Source organism: Salvelinus namaycush, chromosome 19 (assembly GCF_016432855.1).
Source record: "Salvelinus namaycush isolate Seneca chromosome 19, SaNama_1.0, whole genome shotgun sequence".
In the NCBI taxonomy this organism is placed as follows: domain Eukaryota; kingdom Metazoa; phylum Chordata; class Actinopteri; order Salmoniformes; family Salmonidae; genus Salvelinus; species Salvelinus namaycush.
In genome coordinates this window covers 22,342,558-22,363,146 of record NC_052325.1, presented here as the reverse complement: position 1 = coordinate 22,363,146, position 20,589 = coordinate 22,342,558, and the positions used below count along the sequence as shown (strand labels likewise).

At 45.3% G+C, this 20,589-nt stretch overlaps 2 protein-coding genes across 3 annotated transcripts; one reads left to right on the top strand and one right to left on the bottom strand.

Annotated features, from left to right (window-relative positions):
* The first annotated feature begins 4,290 nt into the window (after positions 1 to 4,290).
* On the top strand, positions 4,291 to 12,397 carry LOC120064233 (ras-related protein Rab-5B-like). Its single transcript, XM_039014666.1, has 6 exons — positions 4,291 to 4,417; positions 6,978 to 7,239; positions 7,434 to 7,585; positions 9,499 to 9,621; positions 9,754 to 9,847; positions 10,053 to 12,397. The coding sequence occupies exons 2-6, from the start codon at positions 7,077 to 7,079 to the stop codon at positions 10,178 to 10,180; spliced, it is 660 nt and encodes a 219-aa protein (XP_038870594.1). The 5' UTR covers positions 4,291 to 4,417; positions 6,978 to 7,076; the 3' UTR covers positions 10,181 to 12,397.
* A 360-nt stretch (positions 12,398 to 12,757) lies between these two features.
* Positions 12,758 to 20,427, bottom strand: dbr1 (debranching RNA lariats 1). Of its 2 annotated transcripts, XM_039014658.1 has the most exons (9): positions 20,387 to 20,427; positions 19,806 to 20,054; positions 19,400 to 19,524; positions 19,159 to 19,239; positions 18,976 to 19,061; positions 18,665 to 18,889; positions 18,337 to 18,414; positions 17,905 to 18,050; positions 12,758 to 13,945 (listed from the first exon to the last, which is right to left on the bottom strand). In XM_039014658.1, exons 2-9 carry the CDS (start codon positions 20,000 to 20,002, stop codon positions 13,225 to 13,227), a joined length of 1,659 nt encoding a protein of 552 aa, XP_038870586.1. In that variant the 5' UTR covers positions 20,003 to 20,054; positions 20,387 to 20,427; the 3' UTR covers positions 12,758 to 13,224. The 2 variants fall into 2 exon arrangements, with proteins under 2 accessions (XP_038870586.1, XP_038870585.1); XM_039014657.1 differs by having other exon boundaries at positions 19,806 to 20,397.
* Between the last annotated feature and the right edge of the window lie 162 nt (positions 20,428 to 20,589).

Sequence of the window (20,589 nt, the reverse complement as noted above, 5' to 3'; positions counted from 1 at the left end):
TGATGAATGTCTTGCTCAAGCTGTGTATGAAACTAGTTCACCTCTGATGCTCACAGGCAATGTGTATTGGAAGAGATTTCTAGATGTTCTTCGCCCAGCATACAGCCCTCCAACCAGACATGCTTTATCTACTCATTTGCTGGATGCAGAGTTCAACAGAGTTCAAGTGAAGGTCAAGCAAATCATAGAGAAAGCAGACTGTATTGCAATCATCTCTGATGGGTGGTCGAATGTTCGTGGGCAAGGAATAATTAACTACATCATCGCCACCCCTCAACCAGTATTCTACAAGAGCACAGACATGTCGTGTCTTTGCTATCGTTAAATTGAAGATTTATAGTTTTTATCATAGATTCCTGTAATTAGGGATTACGCTATCACTTGAGTAATAACGTAACTAATTAACTATGAATTCGAGGGCACCAGGGAAAGTTATTAGATTACAAAGTTATAATTTCCCAATATAACCTTTCAGATATTTTCATATCTGATCAATAGTCTTCTGATTAATGATTTATTTACTGTACCTCACGTCAGTCTCATTCCAAACGTCGTAAATCGTTGATTATCTGCACGAACCCAGTCTTCACTATGAGTCATCCATACATCAATTGTCTTAAATCATTTATTTATTACTAACTAATTAATTCACAGAAATGCATAAACAAACAAACAAACTTAAAATAGTTACATGAAATGATGGGAGCAATATGCCCTAGTGGGCTGAACCGGCATGGCGGCTGTTAGACAAAAGGGATGGATGGGGGGTCGATTCAGAAGTCACTACAGAGTATACTCTTTATAACAATTGACATGCTAATCCTTACACATGAACGCTCACTCATTCGGGAACAATTGCAATCAATATATATATATTTACGTTCATTGTTTGTGTCGTCTTGATCGTCGGAGAGAAGTTCGTTTTGTTGGAGCTCCTTCTGTCGTAGTTATTGTGGATTGTTCAGAGTGACATTCGTTATAGAATGGATGTTTCGGCGGTTGTCTTTCTTCGCGTTCAATGATACCGAATTCCTAGCTGCAGACTAGTAGTCTATCAAAGACTTTTCTCATTCGTCTTAAGAGTTTAACCACGTGGTATGGTTAAAGATGCACCAATGGTACTTTAACCTTCGTTCTCCTCCTAATGGAGAAAAGCATGGTCTAAATGGTAATTTCTTAGAGTTGACTTTTATTCAGATAGCAGAGAGGGGTGGTACCATGGTCTCTGACCCAACTGGCTCAGGGGCGGTCCTTGGATTTAGTTCAAATACAACAGGGAGTTGTATTTTCCTTCATTAAACAGTTCAAAATCATATTACACAATTATACAAACAGTATCATACTCACTCATTCATTTTATACAACACACAGATGTAAACCTCATATCTGAGGTTATTATATAAACAGCGGTATGGTAATGTGGTCCCACAGTCTCACATGAGTTTCCCACGTGGTGACAAATGGACCGGTTCATAGCTGGACTGTCCACCGATATTTCATACTTTTGCAGGAATATGAAATATGTTCGTACCCCAAGTTCTGTGAGGTGGAAGAGAATTCCTTTGTCCTGAAAGTTTACCCTCTCTCTTAATACTGTTTGTGGTGGGGGGATTCTCAGGAATTTACGACATCTCTCTGTGATCACCGCATGGGTTGTGGTGGAAAGGGAGAGGCAGGGAGAGGGGGATGGGGTTTGCAGTACCCAAGCAGGCAACATCATGACAGACACAAGGGACAACAGACACGCCGGTCTCTACATTGCAGATGAGCTGAAGGCAGTCATCAATGACCTTGGACCAGAGAAGGTATTTCCACTGGTGACAGACAATGCTGCGAACATGAAGGCTGCTTGGTCTAAAGTGGAGGAGTCCTACCCTCACATCACACCCATTGGCTGTGCTGCTCATGCATTGAATCTGCTCCTCAAGGACATCATGGCACTGAAAACAATGGATACAGCGACCTGTTGATGAGCCAAGGAAATGGTTAGGTATGTGAAGGGTCATCAAGTTATGGCAGAAATCTACCTCACCAAGCAAAGTGAAAAGAATAAGAGAACCACTTTGAAGCTGCCCAGCAATACACGTTGGGGTGGTGTTGTCATCATGTTTGACAGTCTCCTGGAGGGGAAGGAGTCTCTCCAAGAAATGGCCATATCACAGTCTGCCGATATGGACAGCCCCATCAAGAGGATCCACCTGGATATATTTTGGGAGAGAGTGATAAGCACAGTTTTTTTTCTTACCTTAATTTAAATAGGCAAGTCAGTTAAGAACAAATTCTTATTTTTAATGACGGCCTAGGAACAGTGGGTTAACTGCCTTGTTCAGGGGCAGAACGACAGGTTTTTACCTTGCCAGCTCAGAGATTCGATCCAGCAACCTTTCGGTTACTAGTCCAACGCTCTAACCACTAGCCCACCTGCCGCCCCAGTTCTCCTGAAACCTATAGCAGTAGCCACTGCACGGATTGAGGGAGACAATGCCAACCTGTCTGATGTTCAGACTCTACTTGCAGATGTAAGAGAAGAAAGCCGTACTGCCCTGCCCACTTCCCGGTTGCTCCAAGCAGAGGAAACTGCAGTTCTGAAATACATCAAAAAGCATGAAGACTTCTGCCTGAAGCCCATACACACTGCAGCGTACATGTTGGACCCCAAGCATGCTGGCAAGAGCATCCTGTCTGGAGCAGAGATAAACAAGGCCTATGGTGTCATCACTACCGTGTCTCGCCACCTTGGCCTGGATGAGGGCAAGGTTCTTGGCAGTCTGGCGAAGTGCACTTCCAAGCAAGGGCTTTGGGATGGAGATGCAATATGGCAGTCGTGCCAACATATCTCATCAGCCACCTGGTGGAAGGGACTTTGTGGATCTGAGGCTCTTTCCCCTGTTGCCTCCATCATCCTCCAAATCCCACCAACATCAGCCGTCTCAGAGTGCAACTGGTCCTTGTTTGGGAACACACACACCAAAGCACACAACAGGCTGACCAATACAAGGGTTGAAAAATTGGTGGCCATACGGGCAAATTTGAGGCTTTTTGAGCCTGACCACGAGCCATCCTCAACAAGGTTGAAAAGTGACAGTGAAGATGTCAGAGTCTAATGTTCAAGAGGTGGACATTGAGGAGCTCTAGGGAGAAGACATGGAAGCCTGAGAGGAAGACAACCAAAGCTTTAGTTTCTTGACTATCATTTTACAGATTATGTTTTTGGGAGATGCGATGGATCATTGGGGATCATTCAATATTCCCTTTCTTTTGTTGTTCAGTGAAATCATCCCATGTGAAGAGTCAACTCATTTAATCAAAGTTCCATTTGTAACTATTATTTTTTCTATTGGAAGGATTTAATAACTTGCAATTATGTCTACTTATGATAAGGTAAAATGTTTCTGTTTCTGTCTTGATATGATATGGTAAATATATCCAATGCAAAAAACATCTACATTGTAAAAAGGTATTCATATTAATTTGCATATACTTCCGTTAATTCCCACAGAAAGTTTCCACCTCTGAAAATTCCCCAAAATGTGGGGAATACTCACCACAAAGCTAAAGGCCCTGGGACTGAACTCCTCCCTATGCAACTGGGTCCTGGACTTCCTGATGGGCCGCCCCCAGGTGATGAAGGTAGGCAACATTAACTCTGCCACAATGATCCTCAACATGGAGGACCCACAACGTTGTTTCCTCAGTCCCCTCCTGTACACCCACGACTGCATGGCTTCACACAGTTCCAACTCCATCATCAAGTTCCCTGAAGACACGACAGTAGTAGTCCTGATTACCAACAACCTCAGGATGCTAAAGAAATTCGGCATGTCCATTCACTATAATTTCACAATTTAATATAATGGGCAACCTGTTTTCTGAAAACAATGCCTGCAGTACCGCGGTCAGCCTTCAATTTGATATCTTCAATGCGAGGGGGCAGTCGTTTTCCGCTGCGTCTGATTAAAGGTAGGTAGCCTAGTCAAAGTCCATTCTCTACATTTGTACACCTCATGTACAATAATCAGTGGTCCTCATTTAGCGTTGAATTATTTTGTTGTGATTAAACATTTCCATAATAGTCACAATAGACCATTCACATACAGAGACATCAAATTACAACCCAACCTATATGTATTAGCTACTGCAGTTCTGTTCTGATGCGGTTGTAAAGAAACAGTTTAAAGACAAATATTTTTGATAATGAAAGACAGTCTGTTTTGAGACTGCGGGCCTTTGCACCTGACGAACTAAAACGTGGAGGAATGCGGTTATATATCCGTTTAAGAAAATCGAGAATGCGACACTGACTGCGACTGCGCGAATTTGCAGGAAGTGTTAATAGTCGTTTTACCAGCTGATAAATTGTCAACAGTCTCAAGACGGGGACCTCTGATCGTTTCAGAGAGCGCTGATATTGTCACTGGTATGTATTCATATTTTTCTACTCCCCGAGTGTACATATGGGATGTGGAGCTGCAAGAATGAAAGTGAGACGGCCGTCGAACCAGAGCTGGGGCGGATTTGGCTTAACCGCAGCAAAATGACTGGGCTTCAACGTCCATTCTGTACGGAGATACAGCAGTTAACAGATAAAACTGACGATACCTGCATAGCGCCTATTTTAATATTCATACCCCGATGTAAAATAAAATATAAAGCTAGATGCGTAGCAGATAATGAAAAACAATGGCATACGTGGTTTGAGCTCTCGTGGTAATGAAAGTGAAAACACTGCGTGCTGTCACTCCACTGAAATGACAATAGCTCGCTGCCTGGCGAAATTCCAGCGTTTGGATGAATGTGACAGTGGTGAGTGGGACATCAACTCGCCGTTGTTGGTGCATGCGACTGACATGACCAGGTCCATTCGTTCTATCAAATGGACCTGGAACACCAGAAGCCAGCCCCATGTTTCGACCTCTCAATGACCCCCATGGCGGTTCATTTATATCGCTATAATAAACAATAAAAAATAAACATCCTCTCACTGTCAACTGCGTTTATTTTAAGCAAACTTAACATGTGTAAATATTTGTATGAACATAACAAGATTCAACAACTGAGACATAAACTGAACAAGTTCCACAGACATGTGACTAACAGAAATGGAATAAGGGGGAGGTCAAAATCAAAAGTAACAGTCAGTATCTGGTGTGGCCACCAGCTGCATTAAGTACTGCAGTGCATCTCCTTGTGGACTGCACCAGATTTGCCAGTTCTTGCTGTGAGATGTTACCCCACTCTTCCACCAAGGCACCTGTAAGTTCCTGGACATTTCTAGGGGGAATGGCCCTAGCCTTCACCCTCCGATCCAACAGGTCCCAGATGTGCTCAATGGGATTGAGATCTGGGCTCTTCGCTGGCCATGTCAGAACACTGACATTCCTGTCTTGCAGGAAATCACGCACAGAACGAGCATTATGGCTGGTGGCATTGTCATGCTGGAGGGTCATGTCAGGATGAGCCTGCAGGAAGGGTACCACATGAGGGAGGAGCATGTCTTCCCTGTATCGCACAGCGTTGAGATTGCCTGCAATGACATCAAGCTCAGTCCGATGATGCAGTGACACACCGCCCCAGACCATGACGGACCCTCCACCTCCAAATCGATCCCACTCCAGAGTACAGTCCTCGGTGTAACACTCATTCCTTTGACGATAAACGCGAATCCGACCATCACCCCTGGTGAGACAAAACCGCGACTCGTCAGTGAAGAGCACTTTTTGCCAGGTCTGTCTGGTCCATCGATGGTGGGTTTGTGCCCATAGGCGACGTTGTTGCCGGTGATGTCTGGTGAGGACCTGCCTTACAACAGGCCTACAAGCCCTCAGTCCAGCCTCTCTCGGCATATTGCGGACAGTCTGAGCACTGATGGAGGGAGTGTGCGTTCCTGGTGTAACCCGGATAGTTGTTGTTGCCATCCTGTACCTGTCCTGCAGGTGTGATGTTTGGATGTACCGATCCTGTGCAGGTGTTGTTACACGTGGTCTGTCACTGCGAGGACGATCAGCTGTCCGCCATGTCTCCCTGTAGCGCTGTCTTAGGCGTCTCACAGTACGGACATTGCAAATTATTGCCCTGACCACATCTGCAATCCTCATGCCTCCTTGCAGCATGCCTAAGGCACGATCACACAGATGAGCAGGGACCCTGGGCATCTTTCTTTTGGTGTTTTTCAGAGTCAGTAGAAAGGCCTCTTTAGTGTCCCAAGTTTTCATAACTGTGACCTTAATTGCCTACCGTCTGTAAGCTGTTAGTGTCATAACGACCGTTCCACAGGTGCATGTTCATTAATTGTTTATGGTTCATTGAACAAGCATGGGAAACAGTGTTTTAACCCTTTACAATGAAGATCTGTGAAGATATTTTGATTTTTACGAATTATCTTTGAAAGACAGGGTCCTGAAAAAGGGACGTTTCTTTTTTTTACTGAGTTTATTTACATAGCACATCCGTAGGCTGGTGACAAGAAGACGTCACAAAATGAAATATGCAACACACAATGAAATATGATTGTCATGCTCAAACATCCTCTGCATGTGTTTTTGTCAGTCATCCTAGATTTGTGTGGATGGGCATTATTGCAGAACATGCAATAATGATGTCATAAATAGATCATGATATGAATGGTTATCTGAACTGATGAAAAAATGACCCACCTGTCCAGACTGCTGTCATTTGAGCCACTTTCCTTTTTCCATTACCAGCATTGTCCATTACCAGTTCCCTCTGTTCTGTTGTCATATCTATTCCACATCAAGTAACTCGTGCAAGCAGTAAAATCAGATCAAATAAATAAATCCGCACCTTATGGAACAATGTGGACTGTGAGGACACACACACATATATATATATATAGTGGTATTATAAATGTTGTATTTCAGATGTGTAGTGGTGTAATAATGTTTTTGCCTTCATTTGTTTGGACCCCAGGAATGGGGATCTTTAATAAATACAAATACAAAATCTTCTCTCATCTGCAGAGAGAAAAAGAGGAGAGGTGGAGAAAGACTTCACGTCCCAGAGTCCCCTGTAGTCTGAGCTCCCATCACTGGGAGGCTCCCGCCCTCATCTCTGTCACCATGGCTACCAGAGGGAGTGGCCGGCCCAATTCCATGCTGCCCCAGACAAAGATATGCCAGTTTAAACTGGTGTTGCTGGGAGACATGGCTGTGGGCAAGTCCAGCCTGGTGCTGCGCTTCGTCAAGGGACAGTTTGATGAGTTTCAGGAGACCACCATTGGAGGTGAGGAGAGAAGTTGACTAGCACACTGTTGGCCCCAGATCAGGGTTAGGCAACTCTGTTCCTGGAGTGCCGTAACAAAATCTTCTGTTAAAAACAGAGTTTTATTCCTGGACCAAGAAGGGAGGGTTTGCTGAGATGAAAGGATTGAGTTTTACATAATTACTTTTACATTCACTCTCTCTTCTCTCTCTCAGCTGCATTCTTGGCCCAGTCTGTGTGTCTAGACGACACCACTGTGAAGTTTGAGATCTGGGACACGGCGGGACAGGAGCGCTACCACAGTCTGGCTCCCATGTACTACCGCGGGGCACAGGCAGCTATTGTGGTCTTTGATATCACCAAGCCGGTACAGTCATCAATCGGCGCACCACAGAGCTGCATTTTCAGAGCTAACTTAAGGAGTAAACAATAAATGTATTGGGTGATTCCATGCCAGCAGGAACAGAAAATATGTTCGGTATCTGATAGAAACTTCATTGGGTGGAAGGATATTTACCATGCTTTTACATTTCTATCACAAACCATTTTTGAGAAAATCATGATGAAATGGGCAATTTTAGGAACTTTTTAGACATACACTGACTATACCAAACATTAGGAACACATTCCTAATATTGATTTTCACCCCCCCATTTTGCCCTCGGAACAGCCTCAATTCGTCGGGGAATGGACTCTACAAGGTGTCAAAATTATTCAACAGGGATGTTGGCCCACGTTGACTCCAATGCAAAGTTGTGTGAAGTTGGCTGGATGTCCTTTGGGTGGTGGACCATTCTTGATACATGTGGGAAACTGTTGAGTGTGAAAAACCCAGAAGCGTTGCAGTTCTTGACACAAACCGGTGTGCCTGGCACCTACTACCATACCCTGTTCAAAATGCACTTAAACCTTTTGTCTTGCCCATTCACCTTCTGAATGGCACACGTATACAATCCATGTCTCAAGGCTTAAAAATCCTTCTTTAACCTGTCTCCTCCCCTTCATCTATACTGATCGAAGTTGATTTAACAAGTGACATCAATAAGGGACCATAGCTTTCACCTGGATTCACCTGGTCAGTCTGTCATGGAAAGAGCAGGTGTTCTTAATGTTTTGTATGCTAAGTGTATACATGCCTCTTGTAAGACCCTATGATGTGTGAACCGTACATGATACAGACAACATCTTGGAGTCAATATATTCCTTATAGTGTTCTCTCAAATATGGAGTGTCAAGATACAGAAATAAAAATGTTCACATTCATTTACTCATTACAAATATTAATATCTCAACTTCCTTTTTTGATGTAGCTTATTTTTAGACACATTTTAACAGTACACTCTTAAAACACATCACATTTCCAGAGTGGCTCTCTGGTACTATTAATGATATGACTCATTTTCTACATAGAAATTGACATTGGTTAATGACCTATCACAGCCCTCCTTTACGATTGCACATTCAGCAAATCACCAGCAGTGGGAGGGAGTTCCCTTTGAATCCCTTTACCATTCACTGTATTGCTGGTGTCCATGTAAGTGTATCCTACCTTCAGAATTAGCAGAGGCCACTCTGGAAGTGTGATGTACTTGTAGAGGTTATTGTTCCACACAATATGTCTTAAAATTAAAAGGGGTCATTTTGAGATTACATATTTTTTATGTTGAATAAATGAATGTGCAAAATTATATTTCATAATCAAGACATTTTAGAGCACACTATAAGGAGTATAATTATTTTATTAACCTTTTTTTAACTAGGCAAGTGACGGCCTACCAAGAGGCAAAATTCCTCCTAAGGGGATGGGGGCTGGGATTCTAAATAAAAATGTAGGATAAAACACACATCACGAAAAGAGAGACAACACTACATAAAGATAGACCTAAGACAACACAGCCTGACATCAACACAACATGGTAGCAACATGGCAACACATGGCAGCAGCGCGTAATGACACCAAGCTGTTGTCTATCATGTACGGTTCACAGATCATAAGGTCTGACAGGAGTAATGTATAGGTCTAAAAAGGGCCTAAAATGGCCACTTTCATCATGTTTAAAAAAAAAAGACCCTTCCTCCCTTCTATGTGAGAACTGCCAGAACAATCTGAGATACCAATATTTTCTGCTGCCGTGGAATCGCCCCATTGTACTGTATAGATGCTCTAGCCCTCTCTATCATGTGAACATTGCCATGTTATTTAAATGTTGCACTGTATCTGACTCCCTCTTTCTCACCAACTCGCCCCTCTCCTATGGCCTCTGCTTTGCCCTCCTGTAGGAGACGTTTGAGCGAGCCAAAGCCTGGGTGAAGGAGCTACAGAGGCAGGCAAGCCCCAACATTGTCATCGCTCTGGCAGGGAACAAGGCTGACCTGGCTGAGAAGAGACTAGTGGAGTACGAGGTACTGTACTCAACACCGACTCAGTAACATGTTATGGTCGTCACTATACACTGACATAATACTATATCAAATATTAATTATAAAACACTGGGGATTCCCAATACTGATGGATTGTTGCCTCCTGTCTGACAGGAGGCCCAGACCTATTCTGAAGACACTGGGCTTCTCTTCATGGAGACCTCTGCCAAGACGGCCATGAATGTCAACGAACTGTTCCTGGCCATTGGTAAGCTTCCATCTTCCCCCATCAATCTATAGGGATACTTATAGGTAACACCATTTTTGTTAATTTCAATTGTTGACCTAATAACAAAAACTGTTAACAAATGTTTTCATGACTACATGACCTGCCCAAGAAAAACTCCAGGCCCTAGTTAGAACTAGGTCAGAAGAATAACATGATAACAAAGTTTGTTCCACTGTCTCTGCAGCCAAAAAGATGCCAAAAACTGACACCCAGAACCCTACACACGCAGCACGACACCGGGGAGTGAACCTACAGGACCCTGATGCCCACAACACCCGATCCTGCTGTGGAGGAAGCGGCGGAGGGAACTAGGACCGCTCCACTTCCACCCTGCTCCCAACCTCCGGGGTCGGGCAAGGGGACACCCCCTTCAAACCTCCACCCTCCCTCCCATCCACCCAGACAGCCACAGAGAGAGAGACATGGGGGAAGAAAGAGTCGGAACAGGACGGTTGTCTTTTGCGAAGCCAGATAGATTTCTGACAGAGAGAGAGAGGTCTGATAAAGACTGACAGACAGGAAGAATAAAAGAGTGTGACAAGACTGTATAGTATTTAGCACTAATCGTGGATGTTGTTTTGCCTTCGGTCTGTCTCGATTCATTTCAATCATGGTTCCATTTCATTATGCAATCGCTGCAGTGTCGGTCCTTGAGTGGCAGAGAGGGAAGAAAGGAGATGGAGCGAGGGAGTCTTAAGGGATGAGGGGGGAAAAGAGTGAATGGGATGCAGGCCACACTCCCTCAAAGTATTCCCATTAGTGCTGTCCTGAATGCCCCCTCATCACCCCCTCTAGCATGAGCCCCAGGCAGCCTGAACAACCTGAAGCCTTGGCCTGAGCCATTCCAGACACTTCCCGGTTGCCACAGATAGAATAACCCATGTTAGCTGGCACGGTTTACCCACAATCGCATGAGAGGGAGGGAAAACACAGTTCATGGTCTCTTCTGATGCCCTTATTTCCTCTGGCCTCATTTATTTCCCCTAGGCTATATTATTATTATTATTAATACTCCTCAGAGCAGCGGTGTTGTGAGACATCATGGTGCCAATGCCAGTCTGGTATCATCCAGACCCCTCGTCCTCACCTCCACCCACATTTGTACAGTAGATATACACTGAAGAACCCACAGTACAGAGTTAGTCTGCTCTATGCCATGTCTGAGTCTGGCTAGGCCCTCGCTGGAAACTACCGCTGTTTCTAACAATCAATCCACTGTCTAGTGCAGGGTTTCCCAAACTCCTTCCTGGGCCCCTCCTGGGTGCATGTTTTGTTTTGTGCCCTAGCACTACACAGCCAGGGCCCCAGGACCGAGCTTGGAAAACCCTGGTTACTGCACAGCGATATCCAGGGCTGCAGATTCTCCTGGTCAGGAGAAAATCCTTGCCTCTCCCGAGTGATAATTTATAGTAGGATCTCAAAACCCTAGCCTGGTCCCAGATCTGTTTGTGCTGTCATTGCCAAGTCCCTATGGTTGACAATGATCGTGGAGTTGGCAAGACAGAAAAAGCAGATCTGGGACCAGGCTACTCAAACCCCTCTAGGGATGAAGTCCTGTAGTTAGGAAACCATTGTATCTTGCCTGTCATGTTGTGACTGCATGGGCCATGATATACATGCTATGTTCTGCTGTTCCTCATTTGTCCTGTGTCTTACTGCGTAAGAGTTGATGTAAATGAAAACAATGTAATAATGCTTTTAATGACTAACGAGCTGATGCTGTTCAAAGCACTGGTTTGGAGACAGACAGCTTTGATGACAGAGCTACCCACTCTGTTGATGGACTCCATTGACACATAACCCCTAGACAGTCCATATAGATCTGGATGGATGAGAGAAGGCATGATATTTGCTTCACCTTGTCAACTGATAGACTGGGTGGATTTATTTTTGCCATATTGCTTCTAACTCTTCATTTGTTTCAGATCTACAGGAGGTAGGTAGGGGATAGGGGGATCATTTTGGAATTGCGCATGTTTAGCTAAGAAGAATAAGGGTGCTTACAAGGGGTTTGAAAAACAACAAAAAAGTGCCTACTCTGTTTTATTCCCCTGTATGCTTTTTGAGTTTGCTTTGGGGTGTGTTCAGTACGTAGGAGTCAAAGTAAAGCATATCCCTGTAACCATTAACTGACTGCACGTTGTCTGTCAGTCTGCTCTTTGTACAGTTGTGAGGAATTCTTGTCAAATACACTATGTATTTTCACCTAATTGTATTGAACCTGTTTTGTTGATTTTACTGACTAGAATACCTATGTCATCCTGGAATTAATCGCTAACTAAGGACCCTAATCGATGTGATGAGCTCTACTTAATTTAAAAACAAATTGTTTCATGGGCTCATCATGATTAACTGATGAATCCATAAGTCACTCATTCATTAACTCTATGATCACAGGTTATGTGTAATAATAATGAAGTTCACACAATGTGGGGGAAAAACTTAAACTCCCATCAGCACCTCTGTAAAGCATTGTTCAATAAAGATGTGCTATTGCGCCATGTGTGCAGTCAGTGACTATGAACCGATGGTATGTCTCAAAATGGTTTAGTCCAGTGGTGATACTTGTCTCCTGTCATGGGTTTTGGCTTGAAACTGGGTTTTTGGGGGGGGGGGGGGCTGCTAAAGACTTCAGGAACCAGGGTGCACGTTTTGGTTTTTGCCCGAGCACAACACAGCTGATTCAAATCACCAACTCATTATTAAGCTTTAATTATTTGAGTCAGCTGTGTAGTGCTGGGGCAGAAACCAAAACGTGCACCCAGGGAGGGCCCCAGGACCGAGTTTGGGAAACCCTGGTCAGTTATAAAGTTGTCCATGGACCCTCTTATCTCTGCATTTGTATAGAAGAGTCATATCTCATGGACAGATTAAACGGCGAATAGGAAATTAACCTTTTGCAAGAATTTTACTTCTGGCTAAAGTAAAGTAAAGATGTCATAAGGTTAATGTTCAAAATTGGTTTATGACTATTTGGTGTACAAACATTCATGTTAACAACCTTTTCTTGTTTTCCAACACAGCCCTTTTGAAGTTGACCCAACCTGGAAAACTACTGAGGAAACAGTGTGCCTCATCTGAAATTCAACTTGTTATTTTTCTTCTTAAAATCACAACTTTCTTTATAATTTCATAATTTAAAAAAAGGAACTGAACAGACTTAAAAAAATACATTTCCATCATGGGATTCTCCACTCTCCCTATACTAAAAAAAACATCTCTGTTGGTTTGCATTGAAGAAGGACAATAGGTTTGCATTGACGGACAATATCAATATAAAAAGGAGATAATAAGAATCTTCTATTTGACAACAGTTCCCACTGACTTCCCCCTGAAACCTGGGTCAAGTTCCAGCCCTAGTCCTCACTCTCGTCATCGTCCACTGCAGTGTAGATGACCTGGTTCCTGCGTTTGATCCTAGGGGTGCTGCCTGTACTGATAGGTTCCCCCGTCTCCCCACTGGTGCGCTTAGGGATCCGGACGTGGGGCTCCTCCCTTTCCGGGGGTGAGGAGTGAGAGGGAGGAGGCAGATTGAGGGACAGGCGTGAGGGAGGAGCGGGGTCTGATTTGGGCTCAGGCATGGTCAGAACCATGCGGCTGGGGGGCAGCTCTCTAGAGGGGGGCCCCGAGTCCCGTCTCCCTCCTGCTTCCCCCTCTGGGACCACTGCATCAGGGCTCTTCCCCCTTCCCTCTTTCTCTCCTCCCTCCTCCTCCCACTCATCCTCTATGGTGATCTCATCAGGGTTGTAGGAGCTGGACAGGCCTGAGGTGTCACTAGGGTACTCACTGGGGTCATCTCCACTCTGGACTTCATCATCCTCCAGCTCTGGGGCGCCTGTGCCTATCTGGCCCCCATACCCTCCCTGCCCAACCTGGGCATAGATGTCTCTGAGACCCAGGGTGGCACAGAGCTCGGTGGTCTGCGGGTTGGTGCTGTAGCTGGGGTGGGCATGGGGCTGTGGCCGGGCAGGGTCATAGGCTGGCACGGTCAGGCAGAAGTTGTCAGGGATGGACAGTTCACCCCCCAGGTCACCCACAGCCTCCATCATGGCTGCCTCAGAAGCACTGAAGTCCCACCTAGACAACATACAGAAGTAGGTAGACACAGAGATCATGAGCAGCACATTACACGTGTGTGTGGGGGTGCATGCGTAAGTGAGGGATGGTGTGTATGTATGCATGTGTGCAGTGTATGTATGTGAGATAGCAGGATTTAATGTGTGTGTGCGTGAGAGAGATAGCGACAAAAAAAGAGATTGATTGAGTGAATGAGTAAGTAAGAGAAGTGTGTGTGTAGTATGTGAGAGAGCCAGTGAGAAAGAGAGAGAGAGGTGTGTGTAGTATGTGAGAGAGCCAGTGAGAAAGAGAGAGAGAGGTGTGTGTAGTATGTGAGAGAGCCAGTGAGAAAGAGAGAGAGAGGTGTGTGTAGTATGTGAGAGAGCCAGTGAGAAAGAGAGAGAGAGGTGTGTGTAGTATGTGAGAGAGCCAGTGAGAAAGAGAGAGAGAGGTGTGCGTAGTATGTGAGAGAGCCAGTGAGAAAGAGAGAGAGAGGTGTGCGTAGTATGTGAGAGAGCCAGTGAGAAAGAGAGAGGTGTGCGTAGTATGTGAGAGAGCCAGTGAGAGAAAGAGGTGTGTGTAGTATGTGAGAGAGCCAGTGAGAGAAAGAGGTGTGTGTAGTATGTGAGAGAGCCAGTGAGAGAAAGAGGTGTGTGTAGTATGTGAGAGAGCCAGTGAGAGAAAGAGGTGTGTGTAGTATGTGAGAGAGCCAGTGAGAGAAAGAGGTGTGTGTAGTATGTGAGAGAGCCAGTGAGAGAGAGAGGTGTGTGTAGTATGTGAGAGAGCCAGTGAGAGAGAGAGAGGTGTGTGTAGTATGTGAGAGAGCCAGTGAGAGAGAGAGGTGTGTGTAGTATGTGAGAGAGCCAGTGAGAGAAAGAGGTGTGTGTAGTATGTGAGAGAGCCAGTGAGAGAAAGAGGTGTGTGTAGTATGTGAGAGAGCCAGTGAGAGAAAGAGGTGTGTGTAGTATGTGAGAGAGCCAGTGAGAGAAAGAGGTGTGTGTAGTATGTGAGAGAGCCAGTGAGAGAAAGAGGTGTGTGTAGTATGTGAGAGAGCCAGTGAGAGAAAGAGGTGTGTGTAGTATGTGAGAGAGCCAGTGAGAGAAAGAGGTGTGTGTAGTATGTGAGAGAGCCAGTGAGAGAAAGAGGTGTGTGTAGTATGTGAGAGAGCCAGTGAGAGAAAGAGGTGTGTGTAGTATGTGAGAGAGCCAGTGAGAGAAAGAGGTGTGTGTAGTATGTGAGAGAGCCAGTGAGAGAAAGAGGTGTGTGTAGTATGTGAGAGAGCCAGTGAGAGAAAGAGGTGTGTGTAGTATGTGAGAGAGCCAGTGAGAGAAAGAGGTGTGTGTAGTATGTGAGAGAGCCAGTGAGAGAAAGAGGTGTGTGTAGTATGTGAGAGAGCCAGTGAGAGAAAGAGGTGTGTGTAGTATGTGAGAGAGCCAGTGAGAGAAAGAGGTGTGTGTAGTATGTGAGAGAGCCAGTGAGAGAAAGAGGTGTGTGTAGTATGTGAGAGAGCCAGTGAGAGAAAGAGGTGTGTGTAGTATGTGAGAGAGCCAGTGAGAGAAAGAGGTGTGTGTAGTATGTGAGAGAGCCAGTGAGAGAAAGAGGTGTGTGTAGTATGTGAGAGAGCCAGTGAGAGAAAGAGGTGTGTGTAGTATGTGAGAGAGCCAGTGAGAGAAAGAGGTGTGTGTAGTATGTGAGAGAGCCAGTGAGAGAAAGAGGTGTGTGTAGTATGTGAGAGAGCCAGTGAGAGAGAGAGGTGTGTGTAGTATGTGAGAGAGCCAGTGAGAGAGAGAGGTGTGTGTAGTATGTGAGAGAGCCAGTGAGAGAGAGAGGTGTGTGTAGTATGTGAGAGAGCCAGTGAGAGAGAGAGGTGTGTGTAGTATGTGAGAGAGCCAGTGAGAGAGAGAGGTGTGTGTAGTATGTGAGAGAGCCAGTGAGAGAGAGAGGTGTGTGTAGTATGTGAGAGAGCCAGTGAGAGAGAGAGGTGTGTGTAGTATGTGAGAGAGCCAGTGAGAGAGAGAGGTGTGTGTAGTATGTGAGAGAGCCAGTGAGAGAGAGAGGTGTGTGTAGTATGTGAGAGAGCCAGTGAGAGAGAGAGGTGTGTGTAGTATGTGAGAGAGCCAGTGAGAGAGAGAGGTGTGTGTAGTATGTGAGAGAGCCAGTGAGAGAGAGAGGTGTGTGTAGTATGTGAGAGAGCCAGTGAGAGAGAGAGGTGTGTGTAGTATGTGAGAGAGCCAGTGAGAGAGAGAGGTGTGTGTAGTATGTGAGAGAGCCAGTGAGAGAGAGAGGTGTGTGTAGTATGTGAGAGAGCCAGTGAGAGAGAGAGGTGTGTGTAGTATGTGAGAGAGCCAGTGAGAGAGAGAGGTGTGTGTAGTATGTGAGAGAGCCAGTGAGAGAGAGAGGTGTGTGTAGTATGTGAGAGAGCCAGTGAGAGAGAGAGGTGTGTGTAGTATGTGAGAGAGCCAGTGAGAGAAAGAGGTGTGTGTAGTATGTGAGAGAGCCAGTGAGAGAAAGAGGTGTGTGTAGTATGTGAGAGAGCCAGTGAGAGAAAGAGGTGTGTGTAGTATGTGAGAGAGCCAGTGAGAGAAAGAGGTGTGTGTAGTATGTGAGAGAGCCAGTGAGAGAAAGAGGTGTGTGTAGTATGTGAGAGAGCCAGTGAGAGAAAGAGGTGTGTGTAGTATGTGAGAGAGCCAGTGAGAGAAAGAGGTGTGTGTAGTATGTGAGAGAGCCAGTGAGAGAAAGAGGTGTGTGTAGTATGTGAGAGAGCCAGTGAGAAAGAGAGGTGTGTGTAGTATGTGAGAGAGCCAGTGAGAGAAAGAGGTGTGTGTAGTATGTGAGAGAGCCAGTGAGAGAAAGAGGTGTGTGTAGTATGTGAGAGAGCCAGTGAGAGAGAGAGGTGTGTGTAGTATGTGAGAGAGCCAGTGAGAGAAAGAGGTGTGTGTAGTATGTGAGAGAGCCAGTGAGAGAAAGAGGTGTGTGTAGTATGTGAGAGAGCCAGTGAGAGAAAGAGGTGTGTGTAGTATGTGAGAGAGCCAGTGAGAGAAAGAGGTGTGTGTAGTATGTGAGAGAGCCAGTGAGAGAGAGAGGTGTGTGTAGTATGTGAGAGAGCCAGTGAGAGAGAGAGGTGTGTGTAGTATGTGAGAGAGCCAGTGAGAGAGAGAGGTGTGTGTAGTATGTGAGAGAGCCAGTGAGAGAGAGAGGTGTGTGTAGTATGTGAGAGAGCCAGTGAGAGAGAGAGGTGTGTGTAGTATGTGAGAGAGCCAGTGAGAGAGAGAGGTGTGTGTAGTATGTGAGAGAGCCAGTGAGAGAGAGAGGTGTGTGTAGTATGTGAGAGAGCCAGTGAGAGAGAGAGGTGTGTGTAGTATGTGAGAGAGCCAGTGAGAGAGTGAGAGGTGTGTGTAGTATGTGAGAGAGCCAGTGAGAGAGTGAGAGAAAGAGGTGTGTGTAGTATGTGAGAGAGCCAGTGAGAGAAAGAGGTGTGTGTAGTATGTGAGAGAGCCAGTGAGAGAAAGAGGTGTGTGTAGTATGTGAGAGAGCCAGTGAGAGAAAGAGGTGTGTGTAGTATGTGAGAGAGCCAGTGAGAGAAAGAGGTGTGTGTAGTATGTGAGAGAGCCAGTGAGAGAAAGAGGTGTGTGTAGTATGTGAGAGAGCCAGTGAGAGAAAGAGGTGTGTGTAGTATGTGAGAGAGCCAGTGAGAGAAAGAGGTGTGTGTAGTATGTGAGAGAGCCAGTGAGAGAAAGAGGTGTGTGTAGTATGTGAGAGAGCCAGTGAGAGAGAGAGGTGTGTGTAGTATGTGAGAGAGCCAGTGAGAGAGAGAGGTGTGTGTAGTATGTGAGAGAGCCAGTGAGAGAGAGAGGTGTGTGTAGTATGTGAGAGAGCCAGTGAGAGAGAGAGGTGTGTGTAGTATGTGAGAGAGCCAGTGAGAGAGAGAGGTGTGTGTAGTATGTGAGAGAGCCAGTGAGAGAGAGAGGTGTGCGTCTGACCTTGTGTGCAAGCCGTTGTTCTGCGGGGGGTTCCAGTAATTAGGACTGACAGTCTGCAGACTGTCTGTAGCTTTGAGGATGGCCAGCCACTCTGGATCATACTCCAGACCCTGGGACGATCCTGGTCTGTCTGCTACCTCTACAATCTGAAACACACACCCTACAAGTCAGCATCAACTCAGACATGCACTACAGAGAACACGCCTATAGCAAATACTAGCCCAAAATAAGTCTTGCACGCAAGCTGTTTCACAGACCAATATGAACAGATAATCTGGATCTCTGAAACCAGAACATAATCCCTTCACATCTATGTCAGCACCCTCTCTCTATATCACCCTCTCTCTATATAGCACCCTCTCTCTATATAGCACCCTCTCTCTATATAGCACCCTCTCTCTATATAGCACCCTCTCTCTATATCACCCTCACCTGTAGGAAGTCCCTGTATGGAAGGCACTTATCCAGTGAGAGGAATTTGGTAGTGCGGGGGGCAGCATCAACTTTGGCCTAAAGAGACAAACAGAGCAGTGATATAACCAGTGCTGCATAGACAAGATCAGTTATGTGATCTAGCAGCACATACATTAGATATACAATCAGGAGAAAGAAGATGTTGGTGTGGGAATATGTCAATGTTGGTGCTGAATCAACACATCCTGCGACAATCAAAGAATCTTAAATTCTAATTAATCAGAAAGAATCCAAACTTTGAATATGCACAGCAGTCTCTCTCTCAACTGTCTTCAGTTCAGCTCACCGGGTGCTGCATTAGGGCAGCGAACTTGACGTGGAGGTGCGCAGAGAACCAGTAGTTAGGCTGCAGGTGGGCCAGGAGCTCTGCTGCTGCAGGACTACCCAGTGTGTTGGACTCCACCTCCTGCCTCAGGAACTTCTTCTTCCTCAGCAGCTCCCCCGTGCTGCCGTAATGGTAGATTCCACGAGGCCAGTCATGGGTCAGAAAGACATCCACAGGCATCTGGATCTAGTGGTAAAATAGGGGGGACATAATATGACATATGATAATAATAGGGGGACATATGACGTATTAACCCTGTGAGTGGTAGTCACCTGTTTGATTTTGAAGACATCGATGTTCCTGATGTGGTAAACACTGCGTAGAGTTTCTGGGTTATATGGAGGGAACTCATAATGTCCTGAAAAAAAGAGCATTGATTACATTTTAAAGACAGTTGAGCTGCAACACCTTTGCAGAGACAGGAGAACATATCTACTAGAGCTTTCTGACCTCACCTTTCCTGTAATCATGCCCTTTGAAGATTCCAGACAAGCCACCTATCCTTACTCCTTTGTAGCGCACAACGCCAGCATAACCTGATGGAAGACCATATACACTGTTGTTATTGGATGCACATTTTCAGGCAAGTGAAAGCTCCCGAATTTCCTGATTGACAAGTGGCCTTGAGAGGGCAATCCGTGGAACTTGTAATATGCGTTTTAGCTTTGTAGCCAGAGTGTGAAGGTAAGGTCTTACCCATGTAGTAGATATTGGGAGCCACCCAGCCCCCGTACGGAAGCTCCTGGAGATGGTTGGAGGCCTCGTGATTCCCACCGATGAAGATAGTCAGGACCGGAGCCGCCTTCTCTCCAGAGTAGTACCTGCACGAACCAAGATACAACCATCAGAAATACAACAGATTGTCCCTTAAACTAAAGGAACCATAAGTAGTACTGACAGGGTTGGGCTTAACCAATTTAACCCACCTGGCTGTTGATTCCTATGGCATCTAAAGCCATAGGGGTTAACAGCCATCTATCTCTCAGAGTAAGGTAGGGTCTAGATTTTTTCCAGGATCAGGTCATGCGGGGGTCAGGAAAAACTCCTGGCCCAACATTAGAGAGAGAACGAGAGAGAGCAGAGGTGATAGGAAGGTACTAACTTGTAGAAGGTCTGCATCTGCCTGTACTTTTGCGGCACAGCCATGCACTTCATGTCCCCCTCGTTCCTCACAGCCTGGAAGTCTCCACAACACAGCAGCAGGTCTACCTTCACCCCCTCCTTCTGCTCCAGGTAGCCAATCGTCTCATAGATCTTATCCAGCTCTCCATGGCAACACCCTTCCACAGCTATTTTCATGGCTGATGATTGGCTGTAGACTCCCGTAAGGGTATTCTTTTTCTGTGCTGAGCTGAATTATATGACGAGGAAGACAATTATATAATTGAATAAAATACAATGTAGCAAGTTAGCATATTAGCTCAATAATTTGTGTTAATTGATTGCTACTAGTTCCTGTAGATAACTGCTAGCTATCACACGTCCGCTGTCCGGGGTTGTAGACTTGTCCTGGCTAAGAGATACATGCAATGCAATCACTAGTCAAATCTAACTAACATGTTCAATTGTTTCTCGCCTTTTGCACTTTGAAGTTACGATAGAGTTAGCTAACTAGACACCATGGTTATGTTGGTTTGTTCTGTTTATCTCAACCAAAATGTATGACTCGAACGTTTTTCCCACCTCCGCGTAGTTTGACCTCAGCGCATGCTCAAACATTCACCAAAGTAAATCGACTGATGGATTCGTAGGTAGCACTTTCCACAATCAAAATAATTTACAAATAGTCAAACACCTATACAATATCCCGAACTGTAATACTTCCTAATACCAGCACTTCTTTATGAATACAAATATTTGTTGTATGCACATTAATGCTTATAACA

Coding starts and splice junctions, on each gene's coding strand:
- LOC120064233 (XM_039014666.1), top strand. CDS start 7,077: ATGGCTACCAGAGGGAGTGGCCGGCCCAATTCCATGCTGCCCCAGACA. Junction 7,240..7,433: donor TCAGGAGACCACCATTGGAG/GTGAGGAGAGAA, acceptor TCTCTCTCTCAG/CTGCATTCTTGGCCCAGTCT. Junction 9,848..10,052: donor CGAACTGTTCCTGGCCATTG/GTAAGCTTCCAT, acceptor CTGTCTCTGCAG/CCAAAAAGATGCCAAAAACT.
- dbr1 (XM_039014658.1), bottom strand. CDS start 20,002: ATGAAAATAGCTGTGGAAGGGTGTTGCCATGGAGAGCTGGATAAGATC. Junction 18,890..18,975: donor ATGTCTTCAAAATCAAACAG/GTGACTACCACT, acceptor TTTTACCACTAG/ATCCAGATGCCTGTGGATGT. Junction 18,415..18,664: donor CTGCCCTAATGCAGCACCCG/GTGAGCTGAACT, acceptor TTGTCTCTTTAG/GCCAAAGTTGATGCTGCCCC.